General features: G+C 38.1%; 2 protein-coding genes across 3 annotated transcripts in view; one reads left to right on the top strand and one right to left on the bottom strand.

Annotated features, from left to right (window-relative positions):
- NMNAT1 (nicotinamide nucleotide adenylyltransferase 1) overlaps nt 1-18,504 on the top strand; it is a 58,229-nt gene that overhangs the window by 9,707 nt on the left and 30,018 nt on the right. Inside the window, exon 2 of the mRNA XM_061382783.1 lies at nt 17,998-18,166. The gene's annotated coding sequence lies outside the window, so the exon portion shown is untranslated. The remainder of the gene's footprint in view (nt 1-17,997; nt 18,167-18,504) is intronic.
- Nucleotides 215-18,499, bottom strand: LZIC (leucine zipper and CTNNBIP1 domain containing). Of its 2 annotated transcripts, none has more exons than XM_061382789.1 (8): nt 18,423-18,499; nt 17,647-17,805; nt 14,407-14,515; nt 12,734-12,869; nt 12,312-12,410; nt 10,912-11,007; nt 10,533-10,614; nt 215-1,262 (listed from the first exon to the last, which is right to left on the bottom strand). In XM_061382789.1, the coding sequence occupies exons 3-8, from the start codon at nt 14,505-14,507 to the stop codon at nt 1,201-1,203; spliced, it is 576 nt and encodes a 191-aa protein (XP_061238773.1). In that variant the 5' UTR covers nt 14,508-14,515; nt 17,647-17,805; nt 18,423-18,499; the 3' UTR covers nt 215-1,200. The 2 variants fall into 2 exon arrangements, with proteins under 2 accessions (XP_061238773.1, XP_061238774.1); XM_061382790.1 differs by lacking the exon at nt 215-1,262 and adding an exon at nt 8,931-9,336 and having other exon boundaries at nt 18,423-18,495.

Genomic DNA, 18,504 nt, shown 5'->3' with positions numbered 1-18,504 from the left:
CAACTCTTTGCATGAGGTGGCCAAAGTACTGGAGTTTTAGCTTTAGCATTATTCCTCCCAAAGGACACCCAGGACTGACCTCCTTTAGAATGGACTGGTTGGATCTCCTTGCAGTCCAAGGGACTCTCAAGAGTCTTCTCCAACACCACAGTTCAAAAGCATCAATTCTTCGGCGCTCAGCCTTTCACAGTCCAACTCTCACATCCATACATGACCAATGGAAAAACCATAGCCTTGACTAGACGGACCTTTGTTGGCAAAGTAATGTCTCTGCTTTTCAATATGCTATCTAGGTTGGTCATAACTTTCCTTCCAAGAAGTAAACGTGGAAAATAAATTGTAGAATCTATTGCTTTCCCCACCCTAATCCACCTTGCCTTAGTCCCCAAATAATTGGTTTCATTTTGCCAAAGCCTTTACTGGATAGAATATATTCCTGTTTTGTCCCTAAGTCGTGTCCAACTCGGATGCAGCACGCCAGGCTCCTCTGTCCTCTATCATCTCAAATTTGAGTTTGCTCAAATTCATGTCCATTGAGTTGGTGATGCCATCCAATCATCTCATCTTCTATCACCCCTTTCTCCTCCTGCCCTCAATCTTTCCCAGCATTGGTCCTTCCAATGAATATTCAGGGTTGATTTCCTTTAGGAATGACAGGTTTGATCATGGATCACAACCTTGTGAAGGGGCTTGCATAACTCAATGAAGCTATAAGCCATGCCATGCAGGATCACTCCAGATGGACGGGTCATAGTGAAGATTTCTGACAAAACGTGGTCCACTGGAAAAGGAAATGGCAACCCCTCCAGTATTCTTGCCTGGAGAACCCCATGGACAGTATGAAAAGGCAAAAATGATAGAATATAAAACTATATATATTATCAGTTTAGAAAGGCATAGTAGAAACTCAGTTTACAATGGAAAAGTCTGGCACAGTGCTATGTACTCTCATCACTTTTCAGATCTAATTTATTTTAGGAGGTGTGGGTTTTTGTTTTTTTTTTTTGCATTTTATCTTTCTTAAAAAAAATTATTTGAGAGGAAAACAAATCTGTTTCCCCCCAAAGTCCTGATTTATGTCACATTATTGTGCTCAGATTTAACTAGGATTCATTCTTTTTTTCCCTTCTTACAGTTAGGCACGCATTCACAGCAACAGTCCTGGATCTCTAATAAGAAGCTAGTCTTGCTGTGTGGACATCAATATTTTTGGTGGGGTGTGAGGCTGAGGAGAGGAGAGTTCATGCAGCTTGGAAGCAGCCCTGGGGAGTGAAAGTGAAGCATTTTTAGCTGAATTCAAGTGGAGGCAATTCACTTAAAGAATCCAAAGGCTTTAGCAGTATCTTGGATTGACTTTAATGAGGAGTTAGACGGAAATAGCTACAGGCTCCAGGGGGCAGCCCAAACCTATTGAGGATTCCCTCCTGGGAGATAAAAAGGCGCTCACAGGGCTCGCATCATGAAGTGGTGTCAGCCTCTTCTATGCCCCTAGCACAGTGCTCACCATGGGAGTGTTTCTGCTCATCTTTACTAATTGGTGGCTAACTACAGACAGGACAAAAAAGGATGCTTATTTTTTACTAATAAGTGAAAAAAGCTTTCTTAGAATAGAGCAGACATGCTCATAGGGAAGAGGAGGCAGGAATCCTCAAGCTAGCATACAGGTGACATGCGTGACTTTTTAAAGCAACTCTGAGCAGGCAATTTCCACTTAATTTCTTTTCAAAGAAGATATATAGAAACAGCATGCTGAAGGGGCTGCAGTGTCTGGAAAAGATAAAGGGGATGGTTGTAATTTGCCTTCCATTTCTGCTGCTAATGACACCCTACTGAGACAGACTATTATATTAACACACAAATTCCCACAAATCCAGTAACAACCTTTCACTAGGATGTCTTGGGTTATTACAAGATCTCTTTAGCACAAATTATATCATTAAAGGAAATTTAACAGAAAAGGTGATTTGCCTCACATCCAGGAAAAGGAAGACAGGAGAAACAGAATTGTAAGCTTTGCCCACATTATTTACTCCTAGTTAATTTATGATTTTAATTTCCTACTACTTCAAATATCTAGATACGGATACAAGCTTCCCTTAGTCAAATCAAACACACATGAACTGTAGTCCACCAGGTTCCTCTGTCTATGGGATTCTCCAGGCAAAAATACTGGCGTGGGTAGCCATTCCCTTCTCCAGGGGATCTTCCCTACCCAGGGATCAAACCCTGGTCACCTGCATTAGAGGCAGATTCTTTACCATCTAAGCCACCAGGGAAGCCCCAAAGCAAACACACACCTTCTTTTTACTTAGTATTCTTAAAATGTATATTTAAATATTTTATATAATTTTAATGAAAATGGCATTAATTTCACACAGTTCCTTATACTGTAGCTTCAAAGCAATTTAAATATTTAATAACCATCCTTCACAAAATATCTACATGAATATATAGAAGTGACTTAACAAACTGGGGCCAAAGTTAAATATGAAAGAGTGGCACAATTAGGACTAGAAATGCAGTGACAGGGTTCAGAGGACACACCATCCCACGATATGGCACCTTGGCACACTGAATATTTTAAGCTGAAGGAACTTGAGAAATGGCATGAATAGTACTTTTGACCTTCCCATGAAGCAGGTCATAAAACCCTCATATGAGATGTACCCTACCCAACACCTGAAGGAAGGAGCATCCTTACCTTCGAAGACGAGACACAGAAGAACTGGAACAAACAGACCTGGCTGTTTCTCTCAGTTTATTACACTTAGCTCACCTTTGTTCTATCACATTTTCCAAAGACTTTTCACTCGTCATCAAATCTAGCATGAAAACACTCAGGTTTAATGGTTTCTCTAGGTCTTCCATTTCCTTATGAAGGCTCCCATGTCACATAACACTTACAGGAAATAAATCTGTATGCTTTTCTCCTGTTAATCTGCCTTTGTTATAGGGGTACCAGTCAAGAACACAAAAAAGTAGAGGAAAGATATTTTTTCCTCTTCTATAGGAGTATTCTCGCTTTCTCTCCATTCAATATTCTCCAAAACAACGTAACCTTTGAACAACATGGGTTTGAACTGTGTGGGTCAACTTATACCCAGATTTCTTTTACTAAGTACATAGTACAGTACTACACAATCTGTGGTTGGCTGAATGCATGGATGCAGAACCATGGTTACTAACGGCCGACTGTCAAGTTATACATGGATTTTCAACTGTGCAGAGGGTGGGCACTCCCAACCCCCACATTGTTCAAGGGTCAACTGTATTTTAATGCGATATAATTTTAATGATTTGATTTTATAATTTTAGTTTTTTGCCCCTCTGAGCAGCTTGCAGGATCTTAATTCCCTCACCAGGGACTGAACCCAGGCCCACAGCAGTTAAAGTCACTAGAAAACCACTGAACTCCCTACAAGATAGATTTTAAAATGAGGTAAATATAGATGAAAGAGATCATTTAGTTCAAATTGTACAGATTAGAAATACTTCCAAGCGTAATCCTCCTTACAATATGTGAATATACATCTGAAATAATGATTCTAAGCACCCACCTAAGATAGAGTAAATATTTAAAATGAGGTAAATATAGATGAAAGAGATCATTTAGTTCAAATTGTACAGATTAGAAATACTTCCAAGCGTAATCCTCCTTACAATATGTGAATATACATCTGAAATAATGATTCTAAGCACCCACCTAACTAAGATAGAGTAACAGATTGGGTGGAGGTTTAGGTCTATTTAAAACACGATTTTATCATTATAAAATCAATCTCTTGGTGATACAGTCTGACATCTAAACCGCTGTTACCATATAAACACTTAAGAGTCTTATTGTTTTTTAAAGACTCTATCCAATATGCATTTTAGAAAATTTAACAAAAAAGAGTTAGGTAATGCCTGTCATGTATCAGCACTCAATAAATGTCTGATGAAGAATAGACGACATCACAATCAGAAGAGGGAGCAGACAGAAGAATCTATCCTCGCTTCCACATAGGGATTATTGTTAAGATTTCTCTAGAACACATTCTCTTCACTTTCAAGACCTAATCCTCACCAGGAAAAAGTACATTTTGGGTTTTTCAGACCAAAAGGGCCTAGTATCCACAATCTGTCCAGTACTTTGTAACAAAATTAGCCTCGCATAATCAACCACCCTCTCTGGCAAGAGCAGCACCATGGGCGGGTCATCTGAGCCAGCACTGTGGGAGCAGTCAGGCTCCCTGGAGGCAGGCACACACGAGTATACACTCACATCCCTCATCTCCACCCCAAGCGCACAGGTTAGAGACAAGAGTCTACGTTTTCTTTCCTGAGAGTAGAAAGCAGATTTAGGTTCTATCTGCCATGTACTCTTACTTGCTCATATTTTCTTGCAGAGGAATAAACAATGCACACTTCTGGAAGGCAGAATGAAAAGAAATGCCACAAAGCTGAGGTTAAGGGACTGAGATTCTGTCTGTTTGCTCCAAAATTACAAATGCTCATCTCCTGGGTAACTATGAAACAAAAATATTTAAATAAATGAGAAAAAGCTCAGAGGCTTTTGTTTGTTTTGGTGGTTCAAACACAATGGAAGTTTATTTCTTGCTTCCATGAGTTTAAAGTGAACTCTCCTGATTGGTGGGTGGCTCTCTTCCAAGCACTGACATAGGATGCCAGACTTACTGCTTCTTACAGTTCTTCTATCTTTTAAAAATTTATTTATTTTTACTGAAGTATAATTGATTTATAAGCTCAGAGCTTTATAAATCAAATCTAAGGTATAATTTACCAAGACCTAGAATAAACTTGGTGTAAAATTTGAGGTGTTAACAAAGTTTTAAAAAAAAATTAAGGGAATTCCTGGGCACTCCAGTGGTTAGGACTCTGCATATCTACTGCAGGGGGCATGGGTTCGACCACTGTTTGGGGAACTAAGAGCCTGCATGCTGAGTGGGGCAGCCAGAAAAAAAAAAAATCTTTTTAAAAGATGAAAAAAAAAAAAAAACCCCCACCACATTTTCTAAAAACATGGTCAACCATGGGATTAAGGCAATCACATATAGTCTAATCCAGGCCAAATATCTGCTTTTACCTAAACCACTTATCTCTTTGATTATCATCAAGGGTCACTGCCTCAGTTTTCAACCTGGCCTGGTTTATGAATACTGTGGGAATAAGGCCAGGCCTAAAGAATCTAGTTTCCACACAAGCCAAAAATGGGGTGGGGGGGGCGGAGGGGGAATCATTGAACTCTTTCTTATAAGAAAGAAAAGTCCCATGTATATATATGACAATTTAGCAGTAACAAAAAAAAAAACAGTACTTGAACTACTAAGACATTTTAGAGTAAACAGACAATTAAGATTACAAACTTTTAAACCATGTAATGAAATTATGACAGAAACACACAATCAGAGGTTCTTCTGGGAAGGCTTCAGAAGTTCATGGTCACAGTTGCCAGCATTTGGGGCAGAGGACCTGTGACTGATGCATAATCTTAATAAGAACTCTTACTAGCATTATCTTCTTCTTTTTTAATCCAAAAGAAAACCAGTGGCTCTCCTTGACCTCCTTTATAGAAAATATTTTTATTTGTTTATCTTTAATTGTAGTCCATTGTCTGAGGCTGCAAGGAATCTGATGTTCTCAGAGGAAAACAACCAAGTATTAGGAAGCTACAAACTGATAGCCTCAAACCTCTCCAGTGGTCCCTCTGCCTGGAACAGCATGGAATTTCCACTGTGAACTCTCAAGAACGCCACTAACCCCTTGTATTTCAGGTCCCTTCAGCAGCTCAGTCTCTCCGCTTTGCTGTTAGTGTGAACAGGGAGAGGGGCTTTCAAAAAGAGAGTGAGGGTGTCAAAAGGCCATACCTAGTAGAGCTGTATTTCTAATCTCCTTTTTCCAACTTAATGAAAATACTAAATACTAGTTTCCCTAGTTTAATTCTAAGGCCACACAGACTGGAAGCAATTACAGCTTGTTCATGGGGGTCTGTGGGAATGCTGACAGTTTAAATTTACATATTAATGTCTGAAAAACATTTTGAGAAGGAAAGAGTGTTTTTTGGTCTTGGTATAATGACTAGAATAAGAAAAAAATGGACGGGAAAGTGGTTGAAAAGCTCCAGGCAAAATGGTCCAGGTTTATTTTTGCTGTAATACTTTCAAACTATCTACCATTCACTGTAATAAGACACTCTTCTAATGGTAGATTTGCTCAGTCTTTTATTTTGCCTAAGATGATCGTTCTTTGGCTGAGTGTCTTCAATAAAAGGCCTAACAACCAAAGTTAAAAACCCATCTGTTCCAACTCCAACTCGTTCCTGGGGACAACTCATTCTACTGCTTGATTTCTTCTTCTACCACCCACCTAGAATACCTAACTTACCACTCACCAGGTTTAAAAAAAAGCAAAACATTGAAACAGAAATTGTTTCAAATTATATTTCCTTAAACAGCCAGGTTGGACACTTGATCTCTGGAATTTAGTGGCAACCCCAGTTTTTTGACAAATGCAGGTATTCTTTTCATTAAAGTATTAGTTTGACCCAAAGATGTCAAACAGCCACCCTAGCATTAGTTATTGCAGTCTAAGACCTCCCAAGAGGTCTAAAAAACCAGAAGATTAAATACAGCAAAATATGAATATAAACATAGTTTACAAGTCATTTAATAACTACAGTTATAGAGACTTTTCAAAGTATTCACTTTTCAAATTACTCTAAACTGATACCAAATTTGTGAAACAAAATATATCATATGGCTCTTGAAAAAACTGTTAAGTGGTAGATTAGCTCCAATGTAAAACATCTTTCTATATTAACAAAGAGAGGGCAATGCACAGTAATCCTATATAGTGGGTAGCTCCCACTCAACTGAAGAGAAAAATTAGGCTCAAAAAGATTAAGTAACCTACCAAAGGTCACATGGCCCTGACTGACAGTGTCTTGCTAGGCACTGCAAACCTGGCCACTCTGAAAGGAAGATTAATTTTAAATTGAGTAGTAGTAATTACTTACAAAATGAATACATTATTGTGATAAATGGCAAAATGTTTCACTTAGGTTAGTCTTACAGAAAGTTTAAGGGAAACCCAAAGTTTAAGGACTCCAGATTCATTGAGGCCCCTTTCAAATATAAAATACTTCCAATTTTCCTTGTCCTACTACTACTGAAAGGGAAGGGAAAATATTACTATGAATTAAAAAAAAACCCGAAACACCCAAAAGAGCAATTCTGTTCCTAGGTACATACCCAAAAGAAGTGAAAGTAGGTATTTAAACAAATACTTATGCATTAAAGTTCAGAGTAGTGGTAGTTTAGTTGCTAAGTTGTGTCCAACTCTTGCAACCTCACAGACTGTAACCTGCCAGGCTCCTCTGTCCATGGGATTCTCCAAGCAAGAATATTGGAGTGGGTTGCCATTTCCTTCTCCAGGGGATTTTCCTGACCCAGGAATCGAACCCAGGTCTCCTGTACTGCAGGCAGATTCTTTACCACCTGAGCTAGCAGCAGCACTATTCACAATAGCCAAAAAGTAGAAAAAAACCAAATGTCCATCAAGAGATAAATGGATAAACACAATGTGGTACCCATGCAAGGGAGTATTTTCAGCCATTAAAAATGAATGAAGCACTGATACATGCTACAATGTGGATTAACCTCAAAAATAGTATGCTCAGTGAAAGAGGCCAGACACAAAAGGTCCCATACTATATACCACCATTTATACCAAATGTCCAGAATAGGTAAATTCAGAGATAGAAAGTGGATGAGTGATTGCTAGAGGAGCGAGTGACTGCTTAGTAAGGATGGGGGCTCCCTTGGGGGTGATGAAAATGTTTTTGACTAGATAATGGTGATCACCACACAGCACTGTGAGTGTACTGAATTGTACACTTTAAAATGGTGAATTTTATGTCATGTAAATTTCAATTCGGTTAAAAAGAACACACAGAATAATGAAATAATGATGACTGACCACAAAGCCCTAAACAAATAGCAGGTAATCTGCTTTTCCTTAGTTTGTCACAATTTAATGAGTTTTGGATCATCATAAACCAATACATAAAAAATTACTCATTACAATTTCCAAATAAGGCATTAATATAGCTGAGTTCCCCTAATTTGTCCAGTTGGCAGAGCACCTAGGAGATTTTACAGTATACAAGAAGCTTTAAACATTTTAAGAATGTTTTTAATTTTTAAAAGAAAAAGAATACTGAGAAAAACATGTAAGAATATAAAGTGGCCAGAGCCTGGGAAACAAGCTGACATACATACATATGTGAAAATCTACATATTTGAGTGTGCAGAGAGACTAAACACTCAGGGAAACTGGCTACTCCTTGGAACTTATTCTGTGTTTCTCCAAAAACTGAAGAGTAAATAGTAGTTTACGGTCACCACCCTCTGGGTTTCAGCAAAGAGGTCACACACAGGGAGGGCCTTGAGCTGCCATTTCCAATTGCTTCGCTAGTGAAACAACGCAGGAGGTTAAGTCACCTCAGGAGACTCGCAACAGGGCTCCCATTGTTCCGAGCTCAAAACTCAGAGACACAATGGGCACCATTCATACCGAGAGCTTACAGGCTGGAGAATGGTCCCTCAGTGACAACTTATTGGGACACTGAATTTTCATAAACATAGACTTGTACAAATATGTCTTAATTATTTTTTAAAAGCAGCACAAAATAAACAAATAAAACTCAATGGACATTACACTGACAGGACACCCAAGTCTTATTCCCAGCTCTGTCAATAAGACTTCGAACAAGTCACTTGCTCTTTCTGAGCCTCATTTTCCTTGTATGTAAAATGAAAATGATTTCTAAGATCACATAGAACTCTAAAATGCTATGAACATATATGAGGTCTATTGATGTTGCTACATTATTTACTCCAACAAGTGGGGATAAATTATGAGCAGGAAAGAACTGTCACTTCACATCTTTTCATTTACTATTAGCACTTAAGAACAGGGAGGTTTAATAAAACAGGCAGAGACACTGTTTTCTCTTAAACAGACAAACTGTAATGAACAAGGTCCATGAGGCCTTCCATCCCAACAAGGCCAGAATGACTGAAGCACGTATCCCTACACAAAGCACAATGACGAAGGGCATAAACAAAAGCAGTGAGTACGTTTTTCTGTCACCTTTTCTTAGGTTATGAATACATTTCATGAATCTCTTGACTTCTCTGCCATAACTCTAACTCCCCAGAAGAAAAATACCATTTACAATAAGAATGTGATCAATGTCCCAAGCTTTCACACCATATCATTTTTTCGTTTTTTCAACCTCAAAACTTGCCAGAGCAAGAACTTTGTCGCCAGAGCCTAAGGAGAAAGACACATAATAAACAAAGATGTCATTTCAGATGCATTTACAGTTCCAGGTAAAGAAAGGAAAACCTATCACATTGATACTAAAATAGGAAATCAAATGAGCTTCTATTATTGGTGCATTATCCCTAAACCTTCCTACTGCCATCCCAATTCCCTTCCCTTGCACAAACAACTCAGCTACACAGGCAATCTTTAATTCAGGTATGAAATAGAACATGTAAAATCTTAATTTACTTTTATATTTACATTTAGCTGACAAAGGTTTTTAAAACATTAGGCTATACTAACTTGATTATTTTTAAAGTATTGGGAAATAAACCCATTAAAAGAGGTTTATAGAGAAAATAATTCTGGTTTCGCTGCTAACTCAAGAAAAGACCATCATTTTATCTCACCCACACCATCTGTCAATCTGAAGCAATAATTCACGTCCAGCTTTCAGAAATACAAGAGTATGGAGAACAGTGTGGAGATTCCTTAAAAAACTGGAAATAGAACTGCCTTATGATCCAGCAATCCCACTGCTGGGCATACACACTGAGGAAACCAGAGGGAAAGAGACACGTGTACCCCAATGTTCATTGCAGCACTGTTTATAATAGCTAGGACATGGAAGCAACCTAGATGTCCATCAGCCAATGAATGGATAAGAAAGCTATGGTACATATACACAATGGAGTATTACTCAGCCATTAAAAAGAATACATTTGAATCAGTTCTAATGAGGTGGATGAAACTGGAGCCTATTATACAGAGTGAAGTAAGCCAGAAGGAAAAACATAAATACAGTATACTAACGCATATATATGGAATTTAGAAAGATGGTAACAACAACCCTGTGTACGAGACAGCAAAAGAGACACTGATGTATAGAACAGTCTTATGGACTCTGTGGGAGAGGGAGAGGGTGGGAAGATTTGGGAGAATGGCATTGAAACATGTAAAATATCATGTATGAAACGAGATGCCAGTCCAGGTTCGATGCACGATACTGGATGCTTGGGGCTAGTGCACTGGGACGACCCAGAGGGATGGTATAGGGAGGGAGGAGGGACGAGGGCTCAGGATGGGGAACACATGTATACCTGTGGCAGATTCATTTTGATATTTGGCAAAACTAATACAATTATGTAAAGTTTAAAAATAAAATAAAAAAAAAAAAAGAAAAGAAATACAAGAGTACTCACCAAGGTCTGTAGAGACTTTCTCAAATTGGCTGAGAATAGCACCTGCGTTTGCTGACAAGAAGTTCTCATCATCTGCAGTCAGCTAAACAAAAAAAACAAAGCCCAAAGGACTGAGTTCAGATGTTAACAAGTGGTTCTAGGAACCACTGTTAAGAATGTCATAGGACCACAAACTAAATTACAGATCAAGAAGCTATATACTAGGGACTTCCCTGGCGGTCCTGTGGTTAAAGACTCCATGCTTCCACTGCAGGGGGCACAGGTTCTAGCCCCAGGAACTAAGATCCCCCAAGCCAAGAAACCAGCGGGGGTGGGGGTTCTATACCAAACACTTCCCACTTTTTCCTTATACCTAATATATTCAATTAAATACAGATACCTTCTCTCCAAGTTTCCTGAGAGCTGTAAGTATCTCCACTTTCTGTTGAGTATACAGGTCTCTTGCCAGCTTTCCTACCATGAGATCTCTATCCATCTGTAACAGATGAATGTGAAGCATATGGTATTTAAGTTAAAAAACATTCTTTGCATAAAATCAAGCTTTTCAGATCTACTTCTTTAAGAAAAGATCCTTTACTGATTAATATTATAAAAAACTATAGAAACAATTCAAGGTAAACATGATAGGAATGTTCTCACACAGTTCTAATATATATTGGTACTAATCATCACCATGGTCTTAGTTACAAACTCTACTAAGGAATTAGTAGGTCAACAGCTTCCTTTAAAGAGGAGCTATCCTCTAAGAACTCCATTTCATTACACTGAAGTGTGGTCTACAGGCCTGAAAGAGACAACTGGTTACAGATCCCCTGGAGCTTTGATTAAATATCACCTCTACCACCAGAGACATGGACAGCATGTACTATGCCTTGGTACTATTCTATGTACATAGACACACTGTATTAGTAATAGTGCACATACACACATTACTCCATTTAAACCTCATAACAACCAGAAGAGGTATCATTACTGCCTTTTTACAAATGGGGAAACAACAAAAGAGACCGAAGAAAACAACTCCGCCAACATCATGTATGTCCATAGTAGAGCAGGGGTACAAATTCAGCTGATCTGTCCCAAGTCCATGCTCTTAATCACTATGCTATTAAATTACCAATGGTTGCATATAACTTATTAACGTCTTAATTATATTCATGTCTATAAACAGACTTCCTCAAGTATCAGGTTTATAAAGATGTTTGAATTTCTTAGATAGGGAAGGCCACACACACATAAGCACTGGTGCTACTAATGAATGCTAGATGGGATTTCAATTCAGAGTTCCAGAACTAAATAGTAAAACTTTAAATGTGGCGTCTTAGTAGAAGCAGTCAGTAGCAATTTCAACTGCCATATGCTGTTTAAACCTCTATATTTGTTATCAATAAAGGATTGATTTTGTCAGGAAACTGTGGGTGTGGCTCTAAAATCAACTGACCAATTTTTAAAAATAAGACTACTTTTTAGAGCGGTTTTAGGTTCACAGTTAATTGAGCAAAAAGGTACAGAGATTCCTCATACATCCTTGCCTCCCCCACTCATGCACGGTCGCCCCATTATAAACATCCCCTACCAGAGTGTGTATTTGTTCCAACTGATGAACAAACACTGACACATCATAATCACCCATAGTCTATACTTTACATTAGGGTTCACTCTTGCTATTGTACATTTTCAACTGACCAAGTTTTAAACTTCAGAATATCACACTGAGCAAATTCTTGGGCTGAGAAAAGAAATACACAAAGTGATTAGATCAACTGAAAGAAACTTTACCTCTGCTAACCTTGTCCGAAGCTGACCTGGTTGTTTCTTTGCAAATAACCTGATGACCTCTGGGGTTTTAAAGGCCTGGCTGATAGCTGCCTGGATAGCCTAGAAATACAAGAAGGTTAAAAAAAAAAAGTTCAACAAATCAAATATTACAATATTTGATTGATAGGTATTCTAATAAGTCTTCTTTGTTCATCAAATACTGTTACAACTTTAATTTCCATTTGCTATTTCCATGCAAGTCACCAGAGTAAAATAAATAACTAGATGAAGATCCGGAAGCAAATGCTGTTTTATCCATCAGTAGACATTCCTCCAGAAGTTAAGCCCTCAACAGGGTATATTTTCTATTAATATTTTAAATATACTTACTGAGAAAAAAACCACAACAAATTGTGTCACCAATGTAAGTAAATTATGCTTACCAGTTGCATTCCACTTAGTTCGTCGACCAAAGTCATATTTCCAGACATAATTTTCTTCAGTGAATCATTAAATTCACTTAGTTGCTCCAGAGTTTCTTTTTTGGTTTCTTCATATTCATCTGTATCAAGTTCCTCTCTGAAGTATAGTGGACATAAGACCAAAAAATATAGAGTTTCAAGAGAAGAGAAAAAAAATATCAGTATTTATACACCAAGGTTTCAAATACATATATATATATACAAAAAATATGTTGGTGGAAAAAAGGCTGAAAGGAAATATATCAAAAATACATCTAATGGATGTGTTCAGATACTACTTTGGGCATTATCCCGCAACACTGATAACCTTGTTTTTTTGTTTTTTTTTTTTTACCAAAGTGAGGCATGCTTAACAAACTACAGAACTTCCTTTTAGGCAGTCTCTGAATCAATGGTATAACCTTAGGCAAGATATTTAACTAGCCAAGTCTCATTTTATTTATAAGCTGCAGATGATAGTATCTTCCTTGTATTAAATGAAATATGAAAAGTTCTTGGTATAAAATAGGTATTTAATAAATAGTTATCATTATCATTGTTCAGTCGCTAACTCATGTCCAACTCTTTGTAACCCCATGGACTGCAGCACGCCAGGCTTCCCTGTACTTCACCATCTCCCAGAGTTTGCTCAAACTCATAGCTATTGAGTTGGTGATACCATCCAATCATCTCACCCTCTGCTTCCTCCTTCTCCTCCCACTCTTAATCTTTCTCAACATCAGGGTCTCTTCCAATGAGTCAGCTCTTCCCATCAGGTGACCAAAGTATTAGAGCTTCAGCTACAGCATCAGTCCTTCCAGTAAATATTCAGGGTTGATCTCCCTTAGGATTGACTGGTTTGATCTCCTGCTGTCGGAGAGCCAGAGAACGTCATTTCCATACAGGTTCTGAGGGAGTTTCATTACCTACTCTGTGATCCCCTATCAGGGAAAAGGCTAGCTGAAGATTTTTCTGGGTGAGGAAACTCACCCACCATCACCACCACCAGCACAACTGTTCTCTAGCCCACCTGCCCCTTCATAGCCATCAAAACATTAATGGTGGGTAAAATTTTATGTACTTTGAAATACAACAACAATGCAGTACTTGCCATCTGGGTAGTCCAAACAAGCCATTTAATAAACATTTACTAGAAAAAGAGCTCCTATATATCAAGTGCCTGCTTTGGGCCAAGCATTAAGTCAGTCTCTTCATCTGTGATGTTTACAACAATCTTCAAGGTTGTTAAAAAGGCAATGAGCAGTCTTAGACCTTTGAGCAGTTAATGGTGAAAACACACACCAGAAAGTTCAAGTAATACTTTTTCAGTTTGATACAAGGCAGGGCTATTTTAAATACTGAAGACAAGATGGGTGCTGTTATTTCCATTTCACACTTGGGGAAATGGAAACTCAAGGTGGTTAAGCATTTTGCCCAAGTTCGCACTCACTTTGTAATTAAGCTAAAGACTTTAATATCCCAGGCTCTTTAACTCTAAAACCTATACTGAGTTTAGTTGTCCAGCAGACAAAGCACTGTGAAGAACATTACAGGGGAAACCAGAATCACACATAGGACTGCACACACAGAGCTTATAATCTAACTGTAAAAAAAATGCCATTTTACAGCATAGCAGTATATAATTATACTATTACCTGCATTCCTCCAGGTCTTGTAATTGCTGCATTAGTCTATCCAACTGTTCTTCTAAATTCTGCTTTAATTTGCTTGTCTCTGTCTTTCCTCTGGAAGCCATTTTAATCTCTAAGGAGAACAATAAACCCACATGCAGTACTGGTTATTTGAAATGATTCAATATAGCAGTGCAATTTAAACTAGATTATACTCTTTCTGAGCTACAGGTGTGGGGAAGATAGCTGTGCAAAGAAACATAAAAGTTTAAATTCATACAGTAGTAACACCCCCACAAAAATGTCTGGCAGTCTTAATTGACTTGACAAATTAATTAGAAGTTTTAACTATTGATCTATCTTACTAAACAAATTTGATAGATGAAAATACAGCTTCATAAGGAAACAGATCAGGTATGACTCTGCTCCACAAGATTCATTTTAACATCCTTTTTCATTCTTAGTAAGTACACTCCAGGACTCAGAATTCTCCTAGTGTTATCTTGTTGACCTTTGTGTACATTTACCTAATGACTTGTAGGCATGGACAACTTTTGATATGAATTTCTTCTCTGGAAATGTGCCCATTTTTCTATGGGATTATCTTTCTCTTATTGATTCATATAATATGGATATAAAGTCTGTTTTTATGTTGCAAATATCTCTTATCTCCTGATTCTAAATTTTACTTATGGTATTTTTTGTTATGGTAAATTATTATTTTTAATGGCCAAACCTATCTTCTCTATGTCTTCTTAGTTTTGTGTCCCATGAAAGCAGGCTCTAACCATACAAGATTTTCAAATATATACTATTTTGTTTTTTGGGGGGAGGGGCAGAGGGTTCTGTGCCACAGAGCTTGCAAGATCTTAGTTCTTCAACCAGGGATTGAACCTGAGCCCTGGCAGTGAAAGCACTGAGTCCTAAGTACTGGGCCACCAGGAATTCCAAAAAATATACTATTTTGTATTCTAAGACTTTTATAGATTTTTTTTTACATTGAGTTCTTTAAGCACCCAGTTTTTTTTTTGTTAGTGCTGTGAAATAGGGATCTTTAATTTTCTTTCAAATGGATAACTAACTGCCCCAAAACTGTTTTACTGGTATTTATTTATGCTACCTTTGAGACTCAATAGAAACAGACTGTTTCGTTGACAATATTCTGGTCCTAAGGCATTACTTTGCTATTTTATTTATTACAACTTTAAAGTTGGTGTACACAGATGACTGATAAGGAGTTACTTTTATTATTTTGGGTTTTTTCCTCCAAATTCTTGGCTGTTCTTGTACATTTTCTCTTCTAAATAAATTTAAGAATCAGCTTGACAACTAGTTCCCAAAATTCAATTGAAATTTTGACAAGAGTTACATTAAAATTAATATGGATAAAACCTGAATCCTTGAAATTTGAATCTTTCAATTATGCAATATCTCTCTCCAATTACCTAGGCTTTCTTTCATGGTCTTTAGTTTAAAAAAAAAAAAAAAGTGTTACTCACAAAGGCTTTGAACACTGGCTGTGCTTAGATATTTTGTATTTTTGTTAATATTGGAAATAGTGGTTTTGTTATTACAATTTCTCTTTTCTAAATATTTATTTATTTGGCTGTGCCAGGTCTTTGTTGCAGCATGTGAGATCTTAGTTGCAGCCTGTGAGATCTAGTTCCCTAAGCAGGGATTGAACTCAGGGCCTCTGCATTGTGAGTGCAGAGTCTTAGCCACTGGACCACCAAGGAAGTCCCTGTTATTACAATTTCTGATTATTGCTAAGGAACAGAAAAGCTCCTGATTTGGTGTATTGATATTGTATGCATTTACTTTAACATTTATAGTGTTTGAGTTTTTCCATTTACAGAAATTACTCTCACATTCCTTTTAGGAAACATTAATATTAGGCATATTCATCAAAACTTAAATCCTAGGGTAAATTTTTTGCTTCCCTGGTGACTCAGCTGGTAAAGAATCAATCCTTGGGAAGATCCACTGGAGAAGGGAACAGCTACCCACTCCAGTATTCTGGCCAGGAGGATTCCATAAACTGTATAGTCCATGGGGTCGAAAGGAGTTGGACATGACTGAGCAACTTTCACTTTCTTTCTTTCAGGGTAACTTTTGAAAGCATTTAAAATTTTCCTACACATAATCATTTCCAAGTGATTCCACATGCGGAACTTTAATGAAGGAGATTCCTTATATGATATTCAAAATAGGATGCAATCAGTGAAAATCTAAACTTACTACTGCATCTTTTATATTTTTACTGTATTTAAAAAAAATTGGCTTAAATCATCTACAATCATGAATAATAAACATAAATGAGCTACATTATAGCCAGAATTTATTTATAGCCAGAAATTATTTATTATAATTTATTATAGCTTAGTTCATGTATAATAGGTTAGCCAAAAAGTAATTTACTATAACTATGTTTCATGTATAATTTCTCCTGGAAATACACATTGAAATTTTATTTTAAATCTGTTGAATTTTTCAGTGTAAGTCAAGGGAAACCTAATGTAAAATAAAATGTCTTTTCAGGCTTAATTTCCTACAGTTTAACCACACTGGACTACTTGCTGATTCAAAGCATATCATCCACTTTCATCTTTCTCTTTTGAGCTTGTATTTTTTTTCCCCTACTTATCAAGACCAAGTCATTCATTCTTCAAGGTCAAATTTCACCTTCTCCATACTGCCTTCCTTGGTTCCCTCCCAGTCTTTAGATTGTGAGTTATTTGAGAATAGGGGTTTACATTTTCTTTACACACCACCACCTAGCACAATGCTGGGCAGACAGAAAGTACTGGATAAATAAACGAATAATGAGAATTGACTGCTTTATCCACTGCATTCTACATCTTAGTCTCTATTAAGCACTATATCTGATTTGAATTATATGTGATTTCGTTATAGTTTGTGGTTTGTCTGTTTTCCTCTCCAGACTGTAAACTGAGAGCAGAAAATTGAATCTGATTCCTTTCTTAGACTCTTTAGCACTTAATACAGACTAGATAGTTAATAACTGAATGAACTGTATAAAGGCACGACATATTTTAAGGAGGTAAGGGTATTTTAAAACAATTTCAGGGAAGATACAAACTCTTTAAAAACCCTACCCTGATGCTACATTATTTGAGATTTAGCTCAGAAAGATTAACTCGCGGGCACCACCTAGTATTCAATAAAGGTGGTGCACCTTTTACCAAAACTGCAAAATTACTGTCAAAAATTAATCTGGAGAGGAAGGTATTCATTCACGCTCACCTGTCTCTTAGTACTCTTAACTCTGCTCAGTGCTGACCGGTCTCAAATGGCATAAACCTCCAATTCTTGAAGTTCCAAGTGTCTTAAACTTGAGGAAAGCGAAACTTCTCATCAGGACTAAACAGGCTCAAAGTTCAAACCACCTAGGGGTGGAGTTGTCTAGGAAAAAGGAAACGATTAACGAGTGGTTTTATTTACTATATATAAACGTGGCCTAAAGCAGTCCCGAAAACTCCTCTTAGGCAGCCAGAGAATATAACACTATCTGTCCTTCGAGGAAGACTTCAAATGGGCGGTAGGGGGTTGGAGAAGGGGGAGAAACCCATTTTCTTTCGACTGTGTCTCCGGCAGTCGTTCTCAGGCTTTTCTGAAATCGACGTGGGTGATAGTGGAGAACCCCGCACCCGGACCTGCCTAGATGGAAGATGTCAAACCCAGAAGCACGGAAACAGTAAAGGTGGTCGCACAAGTTTTCCCGCCTGGAAATGAGCAGCGTCCGGACCTCAAGCATTCGGACGCGGTAAGGGAGCAGCTCCGGTCACAGCCCCAAATCCCACTTCCCACCGGCGAACTTAAAGCTCCCACATTTGGGTCCTGCGGCGGCGGGCTCGACTAGGCCCGTTTGCCACCAGAGGTCGCCGGGAATCCGCTGTCCCCAAAACTCTTCCGCTCTTCCCAGACCAGAAATTAAACTACCTCCTTAAGGCCCTCGAGGCCCCCTCTCCACCTCCGCCTACCCGAAGGTTCCAGAGTTAGGAGCCAGGGGCCCCGCCTACCTGAGGGGCCCAGCTCGGCGGACGCTTGCAGGAGGAGCACTTCAGTCAGACGCACGTACTTCCGGCTTCCCGGAGCCAATGT

The sequence above is a fragment of the Bos javanicus genome, chromosome 16 (assembly GCF_032452875.1).
Source record: "Bos javanicus breed banteng chromosome 16, ARS-OSU_banteng_1.0, whole genome shotgun sequence".
NCBI lineage: Eukaryota > Metazoa > Chordata > Mammalia > Artiodactyla > Bovidae > Bos > Bos javanicus.
Note: the sequence above shows the minus strand (reverse complement) of the source record. Positions and strands in the feature narration are given on the sequence as shown.